The sequence below is a fragment of the Fundulus heteroclitus genome, chromosome 24 (genome assembly GCF_011125445.2).
Source record: "Fundulus heteroclitus isolate FHET01 chromosome 24, MU-UCD_Fhet_4.1, whole genome shotgun sequence".
Lineage (NCBI taxonomy): Eukaryota > Metazoa > Chordata > Actinopteri > Cyprinodontiformes > Fundulidae > Fundulus > Fundulus heteroclitus.
In genome coordinates this window covers 12,325,105-12,348,532 of record NC_046384.1, presented here as the reverse complement: position 1 = coordinate 12,348,532, position 23,428 = coordinate 12,325,105, and the positions used below count along the sequence as shown (strand labels likewise).

Below are 23,428 nucleotides of genomic sequence, written 5' to 3'. Positions count from 1 at the left end.
GTTTTCCTTGAATTTTTACTTGCACACGGTCCTGGTAGAGTTTTTCCAACGGATGCCCTACCTGACTCACCCGGGAAATCCGACGAGGACGTTTTGAAGTGATGCGGTGAAAGACAAGAGTTAAAAGATAAGATCTCCGTGTGCGCTTTAAAAGTAAACAGGAACACAGCATCTAGGAAACAAAATGTGCCATTTACAACAAAATAATTTGCCCTGACAAATGTTTTTATGTTCTGCAAACAAAGGGCTGAAGCAGACGCCTTCCACCAGGAGGAGGAAGCGGCTGCAGTGAGCGCACTTCTCTCGATTCATCATCGAAGATGAGCTCAAGGAATCAGACATAGTCAGTGTTCTTCACCCATTCTTTAAACCACGAGGGCACGGAGAGAAACTGGACAGCATGGATCTACATTTGCTTCAATTTTTTTTCCCCACAGCATCTTGAGCTGAGTCTATACCTGGTTGGTCAGTTTTTTTGGAGGGACTTTACAGTTTGCTGAGCACAAACAGAAATGCCCAGCCCTCCCTCTCCAATCGCCCCCTCATCGCACCCACACACACACACACACACACACACACACCCACACACACACCCACACTCACACACACACCCACACACACACCCACACTCACACACACACACACACCCTGTTACCTCCCTCCACCTCCCCGCTCCCTCTCCGGTCAGCGTGCGGCTGTGTGTGTGTCGATGTGTACCAAGTTTCCCCTCGTGGTTTTCATACCTCGCCCTTTCTCTCCCGCCATGTGAGGCGCCGGGATATGCGCCGCTCGTTTTTTGTCTGCAGACTCTGGAGGTAACGATGAGCAAGTAAGTGAATTTTTAATTAATTTTTTGCTATTATAAAATGTGCAGTGTGTGAGCACGTGAGAAGCTGGCTGTTTCAGGCCAGCGGCTCATTCTTTTGTGCCGTGTTTTCTTGTCTTTGTGTGTAATTCTCCGACTTTTTGTGCACAAAACGCTCCGTGCACTACGTTCAGCAGGGATACGCGGTTGTTAAGGCGCCAGGTGACGCGTGGTGGATGTTTCTGTTGCTCCGTCTGAGCCAAAGTCGTACGAGCGGTGAGGCAGCTCAGCTCAGCAGCATCCGTCTGGTTAACGAGACGATGTCTCAGCTTTACTACGAAGTTGCGCTCAAGTCTGGAACCATGCTGACAGAACTGAATTTACAGAACTGAACCAAGGAAAAGCAAAAAGCTGTTTTTTTTTAAATTACGATTTAATTTAATAATTCAGTAAAAGCTTTTCAAACCAATGAGGCCCGCTATGTGACAAAACTAATTTCCTCCCTTGAGAAATCATGAAATAATAATAATTAATCAATTTCACTCGCCACACCCAGGCATGATAAGCGACCAGACAAAAGACGTCAGTCACTTTGAAGTTGTCTGACAACACGAAGTAGGCAGAAAGATCTCCAACAGCAACAAATCAAGCTCTAATCTAAAGATATTCAACAACAGAGGAGAAACAAAGACCCTGACATATAACTGTCTGGATGAATCGCTGTAACTGATGGATCCGTGAGCAACAAGTCCAACTCCAGACGGCTCATATAAATAGAAAAATAAAGTGGCCCAGTCAAAGTAAGGACTCCAACCAGATTAAGATGCTGTGGAGTGACTTTAAACAAGGTGTTCATGCTTGAACACCCTCCAATGTGGCTGAAGGGTCAAACAACCAGTTATTAGGTTGAAGGGATGAATCCTTTCCACGTGGTGCCAGGTTGTTTTGGATAGCCTTTCTTCTGTTAATAAAATTTAATCAGAATTTGGAAATCGGATCTTGTAATTTCTTAGATTACCTTGGTTTATTTGAAGATGTAAAAGATTTAAGAATGACAAAAAAGCAATAATCGAAGAAATCTGTAAGGGATGAAGTACATTTCTTTTTGTAAATCAAACACCGGTTATAGAAATTAAAGCTGCCATTAATGCAAATTAAAATGATTCTCAACCATTTTCTTGGATTGGTGATAAACAGTAGACAATTAGCTATTTCTCAACACACCAGCAGTTGAAACAAAACAGTTAATTAAAGTAGAAACTGGGGGGCAAATCTGGCTTAATTTAGCTTTATTTCAACATCTTTCTGGTGCATCTGCTGTGCAAGATGCACCAGATTTTAACCTAACAAAATCTTTTGAAATGTTTAACTCCGTCTATGTGAATATATTTTCCACTAGCCAGAATAATCATGCTAAATATAAGATCTCTTGTCGGTAAAAAAAATGGTAGTCAGTGTTTTCTTGGCAAATCTGTTTTTAATTAGGTTGGTTACGCAACATATCAGTACCAACTTACGTTTTTTGCACATACAAAGAGATCGGCACTAATTAGTCCTTAAATTATGTGATGTAGAGTGGAATCACACAGGGAATAAGTACTGAACAAATTAAGTCTGTCAGGATTTAAAGAGCAATCCTGCCCCCCATCAATGCCATTTATTAGCAGCTAGTCTATTCTTAACTTCTGGTCTATAAAAAGGTCTCTCAATACCAAGGTATCGTACACGAAGCATGTCCTGATGGATAAAGCACAGAGGTCTCTTGAAGATCTTTACAACCATATTGTTCCAAAGCACACAGATGGCATTGGCTGCAAACACTCATTGGGGTGGTGATGGGTGAGTTCAGAGAGATCTGGGATTACAAGGCACAGCTCTCTAAAAAAAACCAGTATGTTAAGCACTTGACGGGAGTGACCTATATGAACGCTCACTGCGTAAGACTCCACTGGTGAAAGAAAAAAGCATGTTGAAGCTTATTTAATGTTTGCAGTGGGTAATCTGGACTGGTCGAGACAACAGTTGGAAAATCTAGTCTAGTCATAAGAGGTCAAATAGCACTGCACACCACTCCAAAAAAAAACAACCCATACCAGCAGTGAGGTTTTAGGCTGGAACATCAATGTGTGGGGCTAATTTTTAGCAAAAGGTACTGGCAAGGTTTATACAACTGCATCAAAGAAGAACGGAGACAATTCTATAAGAATAATAAGGATGGATTTTTCTGCGGGACACAAAAAAACTCTCAGATTATTATTATTATTATTTTTTTTTTTTTGAGAATGGTAAATGTTAAATGGCTTGTACTTGTATAGCGCTTTAACTAGTCTTGACGACCTCCAAAGCGCTTCACACTACAGTTTAGTCATTCACTCATTCACACCCTGACGGTGGTGAGCTATGTAAGTAGCTACAGCTGCCCTGGGGCAGACTGACAGAGAAAATAAAAGAAAGCTGCTAGAACGAGCCCAGCCAGTCATCTGACTTGGATATATTTAAAAACTATAGAAACATCCGAAAATCAGAGCTACCAACACAAGTTTTATAAGTTTAAGGGGAATTTAGTTTGAGTAAGAGTGTTCAGTCAATCAACTTCATTACATGCAGCGGAAATTATGCACTGATTTCTTTACACATGTGAAATATTATATTACCAACATGTGGTGTGAACTTTCTGTCAAAAATAGATTTACATAGAAAAACACAGGCATGTTCAGTACTTCAGTGACTTGCATGTTTAAAAACAAAACTTATGTGAGTGTGGACTAAACTGGACTCTTTATTCTTGACTGGGGAAGCAGCCCTACACCCGTTTGCTTTCTCATGCTCCTCCTGAATGGATGGCGTTTGCTCAGTTGTCATTGTCTCATCATGTGACCTAAACATCACTCATGTCGGGTTGCTTCAAATAGATTATTTGGTCTTTTTTGTGGTGATTCTGAATGCTGTCGGTCCCTGATCTTTGTCTCATGATGGCAGCTGGCATGTGACGGAGTAGGTGTTACAAACTAGACAGGAAACATTTGTGTTGCTCTAGTTGTTGATGCTGTTGCATGTGTGTATCCTGATTATAAAATGGTTATTTTCTTTTAAAGAATACAGAAAATGTGTCTCTATTGATAATTTATGTCTAGATTCTCCCACTTGGTCAACATTAATTCATCTTTGTTTATTCATATGTCCCCAATAAAAGAAAGACATGTCATGGCTCTATGCAAGATAAACAGGACCATTGCATGTCCAATTATATAGCAGATTAGTCTAATTCAATTCAATCAATTTATAAGATTGAGATACAGTAACAAAGTCCAGTTCAATCCAAATGATTTAGCTTTGCAGTCCAGTTCAGTTCATCATTTACATTCCAACTTGTAAGTTATCTAAATAAAACCCTGCTGATTGCTTTGAGTCACTAGCTACGTTTACATTGACAAAAGTAACAGGAATAAAGGGCCGATTGGAATAAAAATGCATCACGTAAACAAGCCAAGAATATAAAGATCGGATTAAGCTCAATCGAAATGAGTGAGTGGTTTATGCCGATTGATAATACGATCAACGTGCATATAAACACTTGTCAAGTTGTTCTTAATGTGGCAAAATGACCCGAGTGCGCATGTGTGCCCGACGTAAACGTGACGTATTTCCGTGTTGGTGAGTGGCCGAAATAAGTCGGGAAGCAAAACTGTCGGAGCTCCCGATAAACCTTTCTGTTGGAAAAAGTGCAAGCCTGGGCAAGCCTGTGTGCTCGTGAGACAAACAAACTCGTATAATACTGTTTTGTTTACTGTTGTTTAGCAAAGACAGAAGTACTTCTTCTTCTGTGTTTTTTTAGGGGAAATAACCGCACATGTCAGAGGGGTTCTATTCTGAATAAAGCCAGATGCATATATACGCACATTATGATCAGATGAATTGATTGTGTGCCCATATAAACGGTACAGTCCGACTATTTATTCTAGATACATTTTAATCCGATCATGAATTTTCTGCATGTAAAACATAGCTACTGACTTTGCAGCAATCCCTTATCCTGAGCAAGCATGTGGCAACAGTGGAGAGGAAAGACTCCCTTTTAGTGGGGGGAAAAAAACATAATGAAGAACCAGACTTGTTAGAGACAGCCATGTGTCAACCAAAACACAAAGGTAATGGCAGATATAGCTCTGTCAAGGAAGAAGAAAGGGAAAGGGACAGCTACACATGGGTTGATCCAGGAGTTGAAATAAATAAATAAAATACTTTAAATGATGAAAAATGATTGTCAAAGGATTCTGCAAAATTGACTGTTGGTGTGCTTTTAAAACTCAGAAATAGCCATAATAATTATAAATGTAAATTTTGTTGACAAACAGCAATAAAAAATGCAAATTCTATCTAATCTATAGGTCTGATGTTGTCACACTAAAAATAAAGGAAGTGTTTAGCTTAATTCTGCAACAGAGAGTGCATCTAAATTCCTCCACAGTGATGCAAAGTTAAAACTTCTGACTTCAGGTTGAGACCAGTTAGATTTTTCCTAATGTGCACAGTTCATCATTGCAAATTTCCACCAGGATGTATTCACCACAAATATTTGAAACACTTCTTTAACCATCCTGGCTGGACAGTTTATTCCAAAAAAAGTCCAAGAAATCGAGTTCACTGATAAGAGGACAACAGGAGGAGAGATGAGATGATCTGTGCAGCTGTGCGCCTCTTTAGGATTCCTCCTCTCTACCTCCTCTCACGATGGCCAAACCGCCATCATTAGGTTTGGCACACCACCCGAGCATCCATTGTTGGGGCAGCCATGGCACGTTAGTGTTTCTTTTTAACTGTGGCTAAACTCAGTCTATTCACTTGTAAAAGAGAGCAGCCATTGGCAGAAAGTTGGCAGGTTGCACAGAGAGGCCATTCACCCCGCTAGGAAGGAGCTGAGAACACTGCCTCGGAAATGGTCCTCTCTGAATATTTTGATGGAGAGGCTTTGGGTGCCCTCTTAATATCCATTCGGTCTAAGTAGAAAATCTCCACAGACTGACTTCGCTGGTGTTAAATATCACTGAAGGCTGAACGATTGCTTGCTTTTACGCCGGAGCTGCAAAATGAAACAGAATAGGAGGAATCTGCATTTAGTTTTTTTTTTTGTGAGTCTTTTTTCAGATCAAGGAGGACTCTGGAGCTGGAATCCCAGGTTTTCTGGTTGTAAGGAGGAGTGGCTTGATTCACTGTTGCCTTTCAAGATATCTGGACTGAGTCCAAGTGCTCGGGTGGTTTCAACAAGAGGCTGATATACGAGGGTCAGATGCTGCACCCCCAGCTTTTATTTTCGATGCTTGCAGGGAACAAATTACAGGGCCTCTGAACGAACAAATAATTACTTGCAATTAATTTCCCTGTCATACATCTTCTCACTGAAAAGCATTTAGATCTGATCGAAGCACGCTGAACATGTTCTCCCAGTGTCTCCCACAGGCTCGTTTTCGGGACTCTGATTGTCCGTCCGAAAATTGCTCCATCTTTTGTGGTCAGCATGCGACGTATATGATTATCTTTAATGGCAGCCCAGCAAGAAATGAGGGAAGCGGTCTAATTCACTCTGAGGGGGAAAAAAAAGAGGAAGAGGAACAGCACTGTTTCTGCATCAGTAGGTGCTTGTTTGATGTATTGAAGCTTGTCAACCAGCCACAAAAGAGGTTCATCCACGCTTTGCTCTCCCCTCCTTGGAATCAACTCATTCATAATCAGGCAATGAGTTGAAGGTATCCAAGTGAGACACACCATGGGAGGGCCATCCTTTTTAACTTCTGAGAAGAGTGAAATGTTCTCCGCTACAGTTTCTTCTGAAGACAAAGCCAAGAGTGCTTGAATAGGAAGTTCTCATGAGTAAACGAGACAGGCTCTAAAACACAATAGTGGAACCGGATGAAGTCAAACAGTCATTTCTTACAGACGCATTGCCACTTTATTCCTCCCCACTGGTACTCATAAACCATTTATTCCTATATACTTGCATCGAGTAGAAATTTTATTTCGCAGCATACGCATGAGTTACCAAAAAAAAATGACCACCCCCCCCCCCCCCCCCCCCAAAAAAAGAAAAACCCAAACAAACACTAAGTCACCTCGTGCTGGTAGACGGTATTTATTGGAGTGACATACCCAAATTTCCGTTACGGTATATGAAGAAATTGTAGAAAATTGTAAAAGTGGGTGCAAAACGTGTTCTCCCCCCATCTCGTATGGATTGGTATTATACACAATATCTTTCCAATGTCATCTTCTGAAATGTTCTAAATAAACCCTTATTTAAAGGTTTTAAATGATTCCAGTTACTATCTGGTTTTTGGACTCAGACTTTGTCCATCTAGTTTTTGTGTATGTTGTTGATTTGAGTCCTATAACTGTGTCTCTCATCTTTATCTCTTGTGGGAGTTGCTAAGACATTATGTGATCTGGGTGATCAGGGTCCTTGATAAGGTACTGGGCTGCCTGGTGCCAGTTACCAAAAGAGTATAGGGTCTCAGCCAATCACTGTACCCCTAAAGCCCTACTTATACCTGTACCAACAGGGTAAAAGTTTGGTCTCCGGCCGGTAATGACCTAGACGTGTTTCCGTTAAGTGCTGTATGGTTCAATGGATGCTCTGTGTCACATCTTCTGATTGTGTCAGAATTCCCGGGCATAGCCACTCGCCAATGGGTGGAAGATCTCCAGTTTTGGAGGCTTTGGATTTCCCTGCCTATTTTTTTTGCAGATGATATTGTCCTTGTCGGACTTGTTAAGCGGGAACCTCTAGCAGAGACTGGAACCTTTCAGGCCATAATGTGGTTGGGAAAGAGTTTTAGTGCCAACCATCTTACCAATCATCCAATCCGGAAAAGCTTAGAGTGGGTTTTCTCGTTTTAGTTGAAACAAGCAAATCTGAGTAGTTTGGGAAACCTCTCAAGAAGCCTTATGAACGTCTTCTTAGTGACCTTTTCAGACATATTTTACCAGGAGAGGACTACAGGACAAAATTAGGACTTACTGAAGGTATATCTTGCTGATGGTTTGAGGATGCCTTGAATTCTTCCCTGAATAACCTTCAAAACTTATGTGAGGAAGACGTCTGGGGTTTCTTGGCAAAAGGCATTGTTCTGTGATAGGTCCGTGATAAGCAGAAAAACATGGATAGCTGGTACTCGGACTCTGAAATACTCACGTTTGAGAGCTATGGTTGGTATATGCATATATTTGGCCTACCAGCGCCCATACCACCAAGCCAAATATGACTAAAAAAATATAGGTTATACGGTAGCAGCATTACAAATGCTTCACACTTTGGTTTTCTGGATGGGAAACTGTTAAATAAGCCATATTTTTAAGGCAATCAATATGATGCGACAGAGCAGGCAACAAACATAAGGTGGTTGCCAGTATTTTCAGGTATTTCCACAGCTGGAAGACTTATTAAGTAAACTTCAAAAGTGGAGGTCCTTTTGAAGCCTTAAGGTCTGGAAATGTGAACATCTTTGTGATTTATCAGACTCTGGAGAAGCCGTGTGTTGTTTTATTGCTCTGCAACTCCAGGTTTACATTGCACACATGCGCATCCTCACAGATCGATGCATTCTTTTACGCAAATGAATGTTGTTTTGTAAATTAAGTTGACTATTAATTAAACTTAAAATTAATTTGCATGCTAAATCTGGTTAAAAGGCTACATGATTGTTACTTAAGAGATTCCTCAAACTGAACCCTTGCAAACATCCCTCAGGGATGTTACTGGTCCAAGAAAGTAATTAAACTTTATTTACAAAGCAACTTTTACAGATAAAATCCCAGAGGGCTCGTGCTGAGAGAACACCAAAGAAAAGACCATTGGGACAAAAACAACCAGAGCTCTATAGTTGATGTAAAGGGCTGAATCTTTTTTCCAAAGAGAGATGAATATTTAAAGAACTTCTCCAAATCATGTGACAGTAACAAATGTTAGAGCGAGGTAAAAGAACAAAGGGATTGTCCCTATATAGGCATTGGGTTTAAAGGGGAAGCAAGCAGAGCCGTTTCTGGTGAAGGAATCTGTGAACGTCAGAGCAGATGATGAACAACAGGCCTCTGCCTAATGATCTGAGGTCCACATTTGTTTTGGTCAACAGTTTTCATTTCAAGATCCTATCAATGATGTTCTCTGTGTAACGTTCTATAATTAGCCTGTTGTATGCCTGTCGATTTTAGACTAATGAGTCTTAATTTTCTCAAAGCAGTAAGTGCTAACATGACGGCTGCATCTGCTTAATCTGGGTTTTCCTCTGTGGGACTGAGTTTTCGACTCTCCAAGTGGAAATCCAGGCATGTAGGAAGTGAGATTAGTCCTGTGAGTAAAACAGCAAGTATACAGAGCTGTCTTTTGCTGGTTTTATTTACTGCACCGTACAGCAGCTGGCTCCTGAGTTAAGACCTTGGCATGGTTTCTCCAACATGGAGGTCACATGTTTTACTTTGAGGTCCTGTGGGATCCCCCGCCCCCCCTCCAAATGTATACACAAAACAGGTCACATGAATTGAAGACTCTGTATTTGTAATCTCCGCACAAGCCGTTATGGCTTTGTGGTGTTTTTCCTACACGGGCACCACCATAAATAAGTCTTCTGATGGAGCGGTGGCTTTGGGAAACAGTGCTAAGCCTGAATGTTTCCCCCTTTACTTCCTATTTCACCTTGACTGTGGCTTCATACTCAATCCAAAATAGCTCGGGGCTGATTTAGGGTTGGCATCAAAATCTGTTTTGGCTCCAAATATACAGAATAGACAGTCTGAACACCTCAGCCGTGCTGGGACGTACATTGTTTTCTTTTGCAAACTTCACTTTGTTTTGTAATTATGACCAATGATATCAATCAATCCGTTGTTTTTAATTTACTAGAGATCTGTGCCCGAATTCACAGAGAATCCTAAGACTAAAAGTAGCTCCTAGTGACGTCATTTTAGGACAAACCTTAGAATATCCCGAATTCTAAGATATTTCTTAGAATTTTACCTCGGTAAGATAAAAGTTATTCACAAAGCCTCTTACGTCTTCAGAGAGGTCCTAAAGTAACAAATGTAAAGAGTAGTGAGGAGGACATTTAGCGAGCCCAAGAGGAAGATGGTGGAAACAGAGAGAGCTGATTGGCTGATCCACCACCTAAATGGTGGAGGAAATGAGGAAATACGCTTCTTTTACAACCATACAATTATGTTTAGATAAGATAAACTTTGTAATTCTCACAAAAGGAAATTAATTGGTTTCAGGGGCCCAACGGGTCCAAGGCGGTTCTACCTAATGTCACTTTATTGAGGATAAATATATAATAGGAAACATTTTGGATATTCATGAATAAAAAAGTGGAGAAATTTACAAAGAACATATATGAACATGAATTATTAACATGAAAAACTACCCAAATGCTTGGGTCCTTCATTCCTTATCAGCCTTCCTTGAGTCCTACCTGCTTTGTACCATTTACTTCCACAAGTCTTTTGTTCGATCCATCCTTCATTGTGTCCTTTGCTAATGAAAGTTCCTAACTACCCGTGTCATTCCTCCTTCTTCCATTTCTTCCCTTCCTCATACCATTACTTCCTTATGTCTTCATTCCTACCTTACTCCAATCCTACCTTCTGGTTTTCCAGACTCCAAATTAGAAACCCTTGTGGTTGTATTTCCTAAAACCAACAGCAAGGACAAAGAACTCTAGAGCTGAGTCTGGAAAAGTCGGAGATTTTCACCCCGTTTATAGACTGTCCTTATGACAATGACGTTAGATAAATGACATCTGAAAATGAGAGCTTGTTTAGACTCTGTTTTGATGCCATTTTTTTTTATTACCGTTATCAGATACAGACTGATTGTCTGTATGCGTACATTCCCCTGCAGCCCTGAAGAATCTGACCGACACCCTCATTGTTACCAAATCCCAGGACGTTGGGCCTCCCAGTGGCTGGGCTGTGCCCTGTGTGTGATTTGAAAAGCCACATTACAAAAGTGGAGGCCAGCGGTGGAAGCTGCGTTCCCCTCGCTTCATTGAGCACCAATGTAAGAACCAGCAGGTTCAAAAACCTCTGCCTCCACACACAGCCAGTTCTCACAGCGAGTAACAGACAGACAGATCTTCTTTGCTTTCATTTTCTTGGCCGGTAGAAAGCTAAAGATGAAAACTGACAGCATGTTGCATGCTTTACTTACTTTCTCAACGGTTTGAAAAATGGAGCATTGTCCAAGCCGCAGCACCTCAGTTGTCAATAGAAGTGAAAGCCTCAAACTTATGCCCTGTCTGCAGGCAGCAGGGAACTTACTGTCAATTGAGATGCTTGCATATCACAAGCATCACCACAAATAAAAGGTGTGGCCCAGTTTTAAAAAGTCCTTTTGGTGATACGGCAGATATAGAGATACAAATGCCCCTCCCTCCACGCCTTTTGCACCGAGCTGTCAGTCAGCTGTGAAATAATAATTGGAGTTTGGAAATGTTTCTAGTAGTGAAAAATGTATGAAGTCACACTGAAAAAATAGAACTAAAAATAAGTAAATTTTCTTTAAATGAGTGTATTTGTCCTTGATTTGAGTAGATAAATAAGATGATTTGCCAATAAAATAAGATTTTTCCACTTAAAATAGGAATAATTCATCTCCATCATCTTATTTCAAGTGCAGGATGACTAATTTTCTTATTTTAGGGGTAAAAATACTCATTCCATTGGCAGATAATCTTATTTACTGGCTCAAATAAAGGATAATTAGATTAACCTTAAGAACATTTTACTTGTTTTTAGACCCGTCTTTGCAGTGCATTCTTTGAATCCAGCTGTTGAAACAATAGTTTGCAGCAAGCTGCATCAGTTAGCATGAAGTTTGTAAAATAAACAGCATCCTGCTGGTTCAGTAACACGGCACATAACCCAACTATTAATGCTGACTGGCAAACTTTTTCACATTTTGTCATCTTTTAATCACAAACTTCAATGTTTTGTGGGTGTGATAGACCAATATAACTTTTTTAATATTTTTGACAAATGAACATCTTAAAAGTGGAGTTTCAAGAGCGTCTCATAAGTGGAAAAAGTCTTGGATCATTTCTTCTTTAAGATTTTTTTTTGGAATAAACATCCTTGGCGCTGTTGCTTGCTAAGCTATTCTTCCAGATGCACAGAAGCAAACATCAACATGAATAAAATACGCCATCTTGCTGGTTTACCGCCGCTTTAAACCCTCTGAATCCGTTTGTCCGCCCCAACAGGCGTGACTGATACACACCGGCTCTCTTGTGACCCTTAAATCATCGTCGGCTCATCGTCTGTGAGCAGATTTGATGTACATAAATGGATTTTGATGAGAGTTCACGCCCCCTGTTTGGCTGTGGGCCCAGGCCCATCTCTCAGAGGAGCCCCCTCGGTGAGAAAGGGCTCTGCGGATGGCACCCTCGGTTTGAGAGCCGGCTTTAAAGAGATTGGCGGTCCTGGTCCTTTTGAGGTGAATTGGCCATGACTGAGCCCCGCTGACAGTGAGAGGCCGGGCTGTCGGAGCAGACAAACAGAGGCAGCATGGGGACTCGGGGCTCATTTAGACAAATGTAGAACGGAGCAGACAATAAGGGGAGCTGTAAGCTACTTTATGATAGATGTTTTTTTTATGTCTCCATATTTCTAATAAGCTTGAACTGTTGTATCTTCGTTTCGGCGCTTGCTTATACATCTCTGTCTTCGGCAGGTGATTCTTGGGGACCTAAATTGGGACTGAATGTGGTTGTAACGATGGTAACGGCAGGGTGGGGGGCATGGGCCCTCTCCCCTTGTGGACTCATGCTGGTCATCGGTTGGTCTGTGTCTCTGTCCCAGCCGCAGAACGTCAGTCTTGCAGACTGCAGCAGGAAGGAGCATCCAGTTGTCTCCTACCAAGGTAAGCCTCTTCCTTTACGCGATTAAAAATCCATGAGACTCAGCTCTGAATCGAGCGCCGCCGCCTTGAACAAGTTATTCTTCGGCAAGGCCTTTTTGAATATTGCATACGAGATGCATGTTGCATCGCTAAATCCGAATGTCTCACATGCGTGTTGGCACGGGAGAGGTCAAAGTCCGAGGAATTAGACCGAGTCTGCGTCCGGAAAACAAATGACTTTCCTGTCTGAGCTGCAGGATTAGTGTTGTGAATGTGAGCGTGTGCTTGGACTCCGCATTTAGTTGCTCTGCAGCCAAGTTCACTGCAGCTTTATGTGATCAGCTCTCCTGAAAACTCTATCAGAGCCGCTTCACAGCTCTGAAGAACATGTTCTTAGAAATTGCAAGAAGAAGTTTCACAGACACTGAGTTGAGTTTCATGAAAGATAATTAGGAGGGGTTTTTAATTATCTTTATAAAGTGAAACTGGGTATGAAAGTGGAGAATCTTTCAGTACTTTATTTATTCACACATAATAAATATTTTATTTGGATTGCTGTTTTCAGAATATTTCCAAATAACTTTCTCTCCACCTTCTTTTTCTACCACCTTTAGATCAGATTTTGCTCTACACACATTTTTTTAAACCCAAAAAGCTCATATAATGGGTTAAAATTACTAAATCATGGTTTTATGTTTTATTTTTCACAGCTCTCATCCTGTCTGAATAAATGAAATATATTCTCACAGAAGGATGAAAACTTTAACCAAATAAAGCACAAACCGCAGAAAACGCAAATCTTTCCTCCAAAACTTTTTTTTATTTTGAAAATGTAAAGATCCATCAAAATATATCTAAGGAAATTTTAATTTTCCAAAAACTGCTTTGAAAATTTTTCATATTGATATTTTTTCCACTTAAACATGTCAGTCATTAAGAATAATTAAGCCTGAAAAAATCCTATCAGTTATTAATTATGTTTTTGGGACATTTAACTATTTAAAAGTTAGTATGTTTACATAACTCCACAGTGTTTTTATATGAAAACAACAGTAAGAAAAGTCAAATCCTTATTGAATCATAAACTGTAACATTATCTGAGCCATCTGAACATTGCAGTTCTTTAGATGTTGTTCTGGATTATTTTGCGAACTCCTGGATGAGCTCTGAGATTAATTTTGCCACTCCTGGAAAGGTTCTCTCCTATTGTTTTCTCGCAGCCTGGAAGACTTTTCAGACTGATAGATGCCTGTTTGAGCCCCAAAATATAGTTAATCATATGTCCAGTATGTCACAGAAGTGAGTACAAGAGCAAGACCCTACAGCAGTTTAACAGGACAAGTTCCACTCAGAACAGACCTCGCCATGGTGGACCAAAGAAGCTGAGTGCATGTGCTTGACGTCATATCCAGAGGATGTCTTTGGAAAATGTGTTCCTGCAGATGTTGAAGAGGTGGGGGTCACCCTGTTGGCGTTTTGGCCACAACTGTAGATGTTTAGTTTTTGCCCAAATGTGTCAGGCTTGGAGGTCTTGGGAGCTTGGGAACTTGTCTGACCCCGGATCAAGTGGTCAGATGACATTGCAGAGAAATGAAAGCAAAGGATTTACAGAAAAAGAGTAAAGCATTTTTTTTCCTGTTTCTCGCACTTCCGATCTCTTAAATCTTTCTTCTGATTTCCCCTTTCCCACTTATCGGCTTTCACCTTCCAGCTCTGAGGGTGTGGGTGTTTGAGTTCTCCTATCCGGGGGTGAAGGATTTCTCCCAGGTAGCCATGGACGTGAGCAGAAACCAGCTCATTGTTGGCGCAAGGTAAGCAACAGCCAGACGAGTCATTATACGTACACCACGTTGTTAAAATATCTAATGAATATACTATACATAAAGCTAGTGAAGTTCTCTAATCAGAAGAATTGTTGCTTAACAGAAACATCCTCTTCCGACTGAATTTAAGCAATATCTCCCTAATACAGGTAAGGCTGTCTATTCATTTATGATAATACTCTAGTATTGAATGTAAAAATCCCAATACAATTTCGGCCATGCTCTCTTTGTATATGGACAGAAAGGTTTACTCAAGACCTTTCGGATACATTGATCAAAGTCCGTCACTCCTCTCTGAAAGCAAGAACAGGTTATTTCTGGATTTCAGTTAATTGTATATGCAGTTTTCAATTGATCAAGTTTAGGCCCAAAAACAGATGCAGATGCACTGAAACATCAGATTTGACCTGAATCGCCTGACTATCAGCCCTAACCAGTGAGAAACTTAAAAGTCACAATTTTTTTCCGTCGGTAAGCACACAATCATTAGGTGCCACCCGGTCACGCTAACAACACTCTTCAGTGTGGAAGCTGCCACTCAAAGACAGACTCTAAGCTATTTTCTAAGTGTTGTTTTCTACTAGAGATGGGCGATATGGACCAAAAATAATATCTAGATATTTTTAGGCTCAATGCCAATATACGATATTTATCTTGATATTTTTTTCTTTTCATAAAGTAATTAAAAAAGGCTTCTCTTAATCAAAGCTTTATCCCAAATGTCTCACAGGCACATTTTTTAACAAACTACTATAGATAACAAATGGCTGTAAAAGATAACAAAACAACAACTACTAAATCTAGATATTTTTAAAATGTCGATATATTGTCCAGCCCTATTTTCTACAGAGACATGTCTGGCTGTTTTTTTAGGCTTCTGCTTTTAAACGTGAGACTTCAGCAGACAACAGGAAGGCTAACTAAAGTGCACCATAGTTGAGGATCTACATTCTGTGAAGGTTTACACATAGAGACTGTTGATCAAAGTCATTGATGCTAAACTTGGTAATTGTGCTAATCGGTAAAATAAGATGTTAAAGAGAACTTCAAATGAAAACTCTAATGGTTTAGTCTGTCAAAAATATGTTTCTCAGCATCTGCAATTAATTTTTACGTCTGCTTCTCATAAATGATATTAACTATACAAAAAAATGGAATGCTATAATAAAGTAATTTAACATGCTGTTGTAGTACTTAAAGAACATTTTTCAAAACCATTAATAAATTTGGCTATAAACCTTTGATCAATGCATTTGTAGTTTAGATATAGGTTCTTTTTGGGCTCAGAAAGATCCTTTCTTAAAAATATCCACATTTTGGTAAGTCTTCTTTAAAACTCTTCAATAGAAAATTTTACATTTTTCTTCACAAACCCGAACTGCCTGCCAAAACTCTGTAATACCCATATCAGCGCCTACAATAATTAGCTTGTGGAGATAAATTCCCTTCCTTCTGTGACATCACTGCAATTGCTCCAACTTTGGCCCCTGTCTAGTTGCCCAAAGAGCTTCTGTATTAAGATATAGCACAAAATGTCTAAAAAATTCGAGAAGCAAATGTAAACTGTCAAAATGGCAACACAAATTTGCAAAAGTGTGGGAGCTTTCGGCAGGAGTGGCCCATATTGAGAGGAATCAGACAGTGAATTGTCAAGGAGAAGGGGAAAGACATGCAGCAAAGGTCTCAATGTCAGGAATTGAACCCAAGACTGCTTTGTTGAGGAATACAGCCATTGGGTATGGGGGCCCATGCTACCATCCACTATGCGATGGCCTGGATCACCTGGCCTGTCCTGTACATTGCTGCTAATATTCATAATATAAATACTCCGAATAAAGTATTTTTTTTGTACTCAGGCAACTGAATGGGCTCCTGATGAAGACACAAAGCGCTCATGTCAAAGCAAGGGAAAATCTGAGGTAATATGTTACAAAATCGGCCCAAATGTATGATCTTCACGCAAACAGACAAATTACTGTTGCTCTTTAGTGACGCGAGGTTGTTTCTCTACAGGATGAATGTCAAAACTACATCCGGGTTTTGCTGATTAGTGGAAGAACGCTCTTCACATGTGGGACCAACGCTTTTACACCTGTCTGCATGTCTAGGCGGGTTGGTACTTGTGACTTTTTCTTTGACATCAAGTCTTGTTTGTACATAGAAACAAAAAAAAAAGTATGTGACTGTATTTCCTTTCTGACAGATTTCCAACATCAGCCAGGTTTTGGACACAGTGAACGGTGTCGCCCGCTGTCCCTACGACCCCCGCCATAACTCCACCGCCATGGTGACGCAGAGGGGTGAATTGTATGCTGCCACAGTGATCGACTTCTCTGGACGTGACCCGGTCATCTACAGGAGTCTGGGCAACCTGCCGCCTCTTCGGACCGCCCAGTACAACTCCAAATGGCTCAACGGTTAGCAGAGCACCATTTAGACTTCTCTATATGGAAAGACGTTTTAGCCAATACTCCACCAAGCTCTACCTTGAACAAATGATGTCGAAGGTGCCACTTGAGGTTTAATAAGGCCCAGACAACATTTTAATAAGTGCCAGCTGGTGTCTGAGAAGCATTGCACCATTTAACAAAGAGACAGATATACAGTATATATATATGTATATATAAACCCCTTAAGCCTGAGAGCCCCCTTGAACTCTTTAGCAACAATAACGCGCTTGTAGCTGACTCACTGAGACCGACACACACTTATCATTATGTCCAGATCTTCATCTGAGACTCCGCTACAAAAGTTCCTACCAATTATATAGTAGCATCCCACATTTTCAATTTTAAATACAGTAGGGGCCCATCTGGATTTTTTTTTCAATCTAAACATGTATACCTTCTCAATTGCTTGTTGTGTGGACACCAAACTGGCTACAGATGTAACCAAGATTTTGTAGTTACAATCTATTGCGTTTGTTTCATTATTTAAAGCAAAAGTAAGAAGGTTTGTGTATATAAACATCTGTTTTATAGGCAAAATTTATTTTTTGGGCATTTAAATCTCATTTAATCAGGCCCAGAATAATTTACTCTCAATTTTTCACATCCACATCATCCTCCGGGACCTCTATGTTAGTTGATAACAAGATTAGCAGCTGTACAAGTTGAGAAATGCCTTATAAAGTATGAGTATGAGAGTGAGGACCATTTGTGTGGTTTGTAGTGCTGGTCCTCAGTTCTTTGCTAACGGTATAAGGTTCAGGACTAAGGTGTGAATTGAGTTTAGGTTAAGGTTGGAGTCAGGTGTGCACTGGTAATGGTTAGGTTTAGGGTTAGGGCATAAAAAGGGTTGAAAATGACTGAAAATCAATGGAAGTCAATGGCAATAAACACATGGTCTTTACTACAAATAGAAAGGCGAGAATATGTGTGTGTAAATATCCCTAAAGTCAGATTATGCTGTCAGGAATTAGCACGTCAAGGCTCTCGCCCTCACCTGTGAGCCAAATTGAATGACACCTGATCCTGATGTTCCTCTCGGCAGGTGGTGGACCCATGTGGAGGGGGCTTTCTTTAGCTTCTTCGAGCTGAGTTGGCAGGGAGGAAGGAAAGCTGGATGATCAGTCACTCACTTGTGAGCTCCCCCACCTCGCTGAATTGCCGAGGGGGTCAAGGGAGTAGGGTTCTTCGGCCTACATGTGTTTTTTGAATGTGGAGAAGGCCTAAGACCGTGTCCGTTGAGGTATTTTGTGGGGAGAGCTTTGAGAGCTTTTTAAGGGCTATCCAGCCCTTTTATACCCAAGCAAGAGCTGTGTCTGCATTCTTGGCACAAAGTCAAGCCAGTTTCTAGTGTGCGTTAGACATCAGGGCTGTCCATTGTCACCAGTCTGGTTTGGTCAGTATCTCATCTGCTTTTTGCAGAGGACGTGGTTGTCCCGGCTTTTTCAGGCCACGACCTCCACCGTGGACAGGAGCAGTTTGCAGCTGATTTTGAAGCGGATGGGAGGAGTGTCAGCTCCTCTAAGTCTGACGTCATGGTTCTCAAAGGTGGACTGCCCCCCTTAAGTTGTTTGCGATCCTTCTCGCACCATATCTTACCATTGTTTATAACTATATCATATGGTCAATTGCATCAAAAGCCTTTTTCAGATCAATAAACTGCGCACTGCGTAATTTTTATTATTTAAATATTCAGTTGGTTGCTGCTCTGAAGAAAGAGCAGAGCCAAAAAGCAAAACTAACACTGTACCGCTCTGTCTTCGTTCTGACCCTCACCCTATGGTCATTAGATATGGACAATGACCCAAATAAGATTCTGGATACAAACCACCGAAATGAACTTTCTGTTGCCCCCGTGACCTGATCTTTGGACAACCAGAAGACGATGGATGGATGGATGGATGAATGGATGACGCATTGATATATAGATCTATCAATAATTTATTAAATACTTAAAAGTGTATATCATTAATGAAATCTCAATGAGAATGAGGTATGAACTCAATGTTGAAATAAAACAAAGTGATTCAAAGTTATACATTTTATGCCACCAGGTGTTTATCGCCTGGTGGTCCTTCCTAAATGTCTGCTGACGTTTATAAATCGTGTAGTAGCAGTAAATAAATGCCAGGTGGCGTGTTTAACAGCTAGATCACTGTGGAAAGTGCCTAACTATTGTCCAAAAATGGCTTTCCATGTTCTTTAGCTTCAAGTTTATTTACATCTTTGACCCTTTTTGTCTGATTTTTTCATTAGAACCTCATTTTGTGTCCGCCTATGAGATCGGCCTGTTTGCCTACTTCTTCCTGAGGGAGACTGCGGTGGAAAACGACTGCGGGAAGATGGTGTTCTCTCGGGTGGCGCGGGTCTGTAAGAACGACATGGGGGGCCGGTTTCTGTTGGAGGACACCTGGACCACCTTCATGAAGGCCCGCCTGAACTGCTCACGATCAGGCGAAATCCCCTTTTACTTCCACGAGCTGCAGAGCACCTTCCACTTGCCAGAGCAAGACCTCATTTATGGCATCTTTACCACAAATGTGTGAGGATTATTCCTTTTTAACACGGTTAATAAAGATGTTTTATTTTGAATCAGTGAGCTGTTAGCTCATATCTTGGCTCTCTAGCTTCTCTATCTTACGACACTGCTCAGATCAGACCATAATCAACCCTTCCCTCCTTCCTATAGGAACAGTATATCAGCTTCTGCCATTTGTGCCTTCAATCTAAGCTCCATCACTTTGGCTTTCAATGGACCCTTTCGCTACCAGGAGAATCCCCGCACTGCCTGGCTCTCTACTCCAAACCCTATTCCCAATTTCCAGGTATTTTCCTCACAGCAAGGACAGTCTATTCCACAACAAATCCAAATGACAGCTGAAAAGCAACACGTGCACTCGGCTCAGACATCGGATGTATCATGGATAGAAAATGTATTTCTTGAGGTAAACAGGATGAAACCAGGGTTTTTTTTTGGTAAACAAATTAGCTGAGAAAAGCTGGGACTGCTTCTTAAGGTGAAATATCTTTATTTCAAGTTGTTGTGAATCCATGATTTATTTCTGTATTTACATGTATAGCTCAAAAAAGGTTAATATCACCCCGAGATCTGGCAAGGACAAGCGGTTATAGACAATGGATGGATGGGAGAAAGTGTTTTCACGTTATTTTTATTAGTGTTGCACCGATACCAGTATTGGTCGGGGCTCCGATCCAGCACTAAAATAATGGTATCGGTGAGTACCAACAAATAGGGCACCGATACCATTTTGATGTTTGTATGTCAGTTGATTGTTTGTTTGTATGTCAGCCTTCTCTCTCCCAACACTCACTGCACTGCAAAAAAGGAACTAAAAGCAGGTAAAATTTTCTTAAAATTAGTATATTTTTCCTTGATTTGAGCAGCTAAATAAGACTATTTGCCAATGGAATGAGAATTTCCATCCCTAAAATTGGATAATTAGATATCCTGCACTTGAAATAAGATGATAGAGATTAATTGTTTTTATTTTAAGTACAAAAATCTTATTCCATTGGCAGATAGAATGATATACCAGCTCGAATCAAAGAAAATACACTAATTTCAAGAGGATTTTACCTACTTTTAGTTCCCTTTTTGCAGTGTAGTTCTACTGGATTCACTTTGTATTAGTCTTTTTCCTGCATTACAAAGGTAGCAGCCATGATAGCAATTATTTTACATCTACGTAGTATGCAGTTCTTCATATATACACACACACACATCAATTTCAAACAGATGGTATCGGTACCGGCCAATACTGCACAGCCAGGTATCGGGGCCAAAAAATGGCATCGCCGCAACACAAATTTTTTATCAAGCTATTGTTTGTCACGCACAGCAGCAAAACACACACGATAAAACTCGTATTACAAAAATCACATATACGAATGAAAAATTAAGTCTCAGAAAATCACAAAATTGTGTTAAAAGTTCCAGCCCATTCATAGGAAGTTGAGTGGAAGCCATAACAATAAAGATTAAAGTAAAAATAAAGACTTGAAATATTTCATGTGTAATGAATCAATATGTGGGTTTTGCTTCTAAGATGAGTGACAAAACGTTTCACAAAAATATTGTTTTTTTTTGGAAGATGTACCTGTATATTCTCAATATGGCCTGAAAATTTGACTGAGGACTCAGTGGAGATTTCAGTGAAGGTTTCGACAGTGGTGCCGTAGTGATTTTACTTATTCAAAAGTAAAACTCTCCCACGTATGACTGTTTAAAGGAGAATTACAGAAGGGTTTTAACTGTTTGTGTCTTATTGACGCCCTCATCAGTGCGGCACACTGGAAGAGGACGGACCCGGGGGGAACCTGACGGAGCGCAGTCTCCAGGACGCACAGCGGCTCTTCCTCATGAGCGACGTTGTCCAACCCATCACCACCAACCCTTTGCTCACCCAGGACAACGTGCGCTTCTCCAAGCTGGTGGTGGACATCGTGCAGGGCCGAGATGCTCTCTACCATGTCATGTACATTGGCACAGGTGAGAAAGGGAGATTTTTTCCCCCTGAGTAAAACCAGTGAGCACTTTCTAGATCTGTTTTGGTCTGATCCAATCAGAGTACGGCAGCATCCTGAAGGCTCTGGCCACAACCAACAAAAGCCTTCACGGCTGCTACCTCGAAGAGCTCCGGATCCTCCCAGAGGGGCAAAGGGGAACGATAAGGAGTCTAAAGATCCTGCACAAGGACAGGTCGCTGTTTGTGGGGCTGGACGACCGACTGGTGAAGATCCCATTGGAACGCTGCTCCAGCTATACAGCCGAACGGTACAAGACGACCGCCTTGGAAACATGTACTCAGGGTTAGCAGCCAGATATGTAGAGGGCCTTGCAAACAAATATGCTACCAGCTTTGCACGTCTATAGACCAAAGTTCTCCTGTGAACCTCAGTTATCAGGTGTTGCCACGGATTTCCAATTACATTTGGGTCTCAACGTCAACATGCTTTGATTTAAACCTTTCCATTGTAGCACTGGCTGTAGACATTAATAGCTCCTCCAGAGTTACTATATGGGATGTCTCTCCTTGCTCGGGCTGTCAGCTTAGGTGAACGGCCGTGTCTTGATAGCTTGGCAGATGTGTCGTACTCTGTCTGTTTACAGATGAGGAACTGAGCAGGGGCTCTGTGAGACGTTTAAAGCTAAAACGATTAACCAGATGTCTTCAGGCAGCTGGTGGAGCTGAAATTTATGTAGTGGTTTCAGAGTAAAGGGGGCGGAATAGGAGTTTTAGCATTTTATCAGCTGTCCCACACTTTAAGTTCCCTGTTTAACAGAGAGTGCAAGCTACAAAACCAAAGACGAGACTTTTGTCCCCGCATTAGGGAATGCTTGGAGGCTCGGGACCCCTACTGTGGATGGGACCTCGAACAGAAACGCTGCACCACCATCGAAGGGAGCTCCAACATGAACCACTGGACCCAGAACATCACTGAATGCCCAGTAAGAACATGTTCTAGACGTCCTACTAACCCCCTGCATGCCAAGACACCAGTGACTAAGTCTCCTGTGACCCCCCTGGAGGTGAGGAACCTGACGCAGGACGGTGGTTTTGGTCCCTGGGCGGCGTGGCAGCCTTGTAACCAGGACGACGGCGAGGGCACTTTCAGCAGCTGCAAGTGTCGTTCCCGCTCGTGCGATGGACCGGTGGCCAGATGTGGAGGCGCCGAATGTACAGGTCCGACCATCCAAGTGGCAAACTGCTCCAGGTAGTTAATTATCAGAGATGTTTAGGATTTTAATAATAGTCAAGAGAATGGCATCAATAGGGATTTACTGTGAGACATCGGCCTTGACTGCAACTTTTACATTGAGCTACTGACGTTTCAAAGCTGCTGGTTCTTAGGGTTAGGGTTAACCCCATGCATCCCAAACCACAGTGGCTAATCGTCACCCTTCCTGCTCCTGTCGACCCAGAAACGGCGGCTGGACTCCCTGGTCCTCCTGGGGTCAGTGCAGCAGCAGCTGCGGCATCGGGTTTGAGGTGAGGCAGCGGTCCTGCAACAACCCCTCCCCTCGCCACGGAGGGCGGATCTGCGTCGGCCAGAGTCGGGAGGAGAGGTGAGGACCGGTCTTTGCTTTTGCAGCCGCTAGAAACGCCGCCAGTGCTGACAGCGGAGACGTCTTTGTGATATTTGCAGGCTGTGCAACGAGAAAAAGCCGTGCCCCCTGCCTGTGTTGTGGACAGCTTGGGGGACCTGGGCTCACTGCAGCAACGAATGTGGTGGAGGGGTCCAGTCCAGGACTAGAACCTGTGAGAACGGGAACAGCTGCCCCGGATGTGCAATGGTACTGAAGTGCTTCTAGTGAAGGAAGTAAAACGCGCTTGTGGGTAGAAATCTGTAGAAAATCTACACTTTGGGTGTGCGAGACAAACAAAAGTACCAAACGGGATCTATTCAAATAATCTGCACTTTTCTCCCGTGTAAACCTTTTTGTACTGCA

At 41.6% G+C, this 23,428-nt stretch overlaps 1 protein-coding gene across 1 annotated transcript in view; it reads left to right on the top strand.

Moving 5' to 3' along the window:
- The first annotated feature begins 674 nt into the window (after nt 1–674).
- Nucleotides 675–23,428, top strand: part of LOC105921467 (semaphorin-5B) — a 32,367-nt gene continuing 9,613 nt past the window's right edge. The window contains exons 1-15 of the mRNA XM_012857191.3: nt 675–829; nt 12,519–12,707; nt 14,398–14,497; nt 14,613–14,658; nt 16,366–16,428; nt 16,523–16,621; nt 16,713–16,926; nt 19,213–19,498; nt 19,646–19,781; nt 21,259–21,466; nt 21,544–21,751; nt 22,309–22,426; nt 22,508–22,692; nt 22,901–23,044; nt 23,125–23,272. Coding sequence (XP_012712645.2) covers nt 12,563–12,707; nt 14,398–14,497; nt 14,613–14,658; nt 16,366–16,428; nt 16,523–16,621; nt 16,713–16,926; nt 19,213–19,498; nt 19,646–19,781; nt 21,259–21,466; nt 21,544–21,751; nt 22,309–22,426; nt 22,508–22,692; nt 22,901–23,044; nt 23,125–23,272 — 2,100 coding nt within the window. The 5' untranslated portion in view covers nt 675–829; nt 12,519–12,562. The remainder of the gene's footprint in view (nt 830–12,518; nt 12,708–14,397; nt 14,498–14,612; nt 14,659–16,365; nt 16,429–16,522; nt 16,622–16,712; nt 16,927–19,212; nt 19,499–19,645; nt 19,782–21,258; nt 21,467–21,543; nt 21,752–22,308; nt 22,427–22,507; nt 22,693–22,900; nt 23,045–23,124; nt 23,273–23,428) is intronic.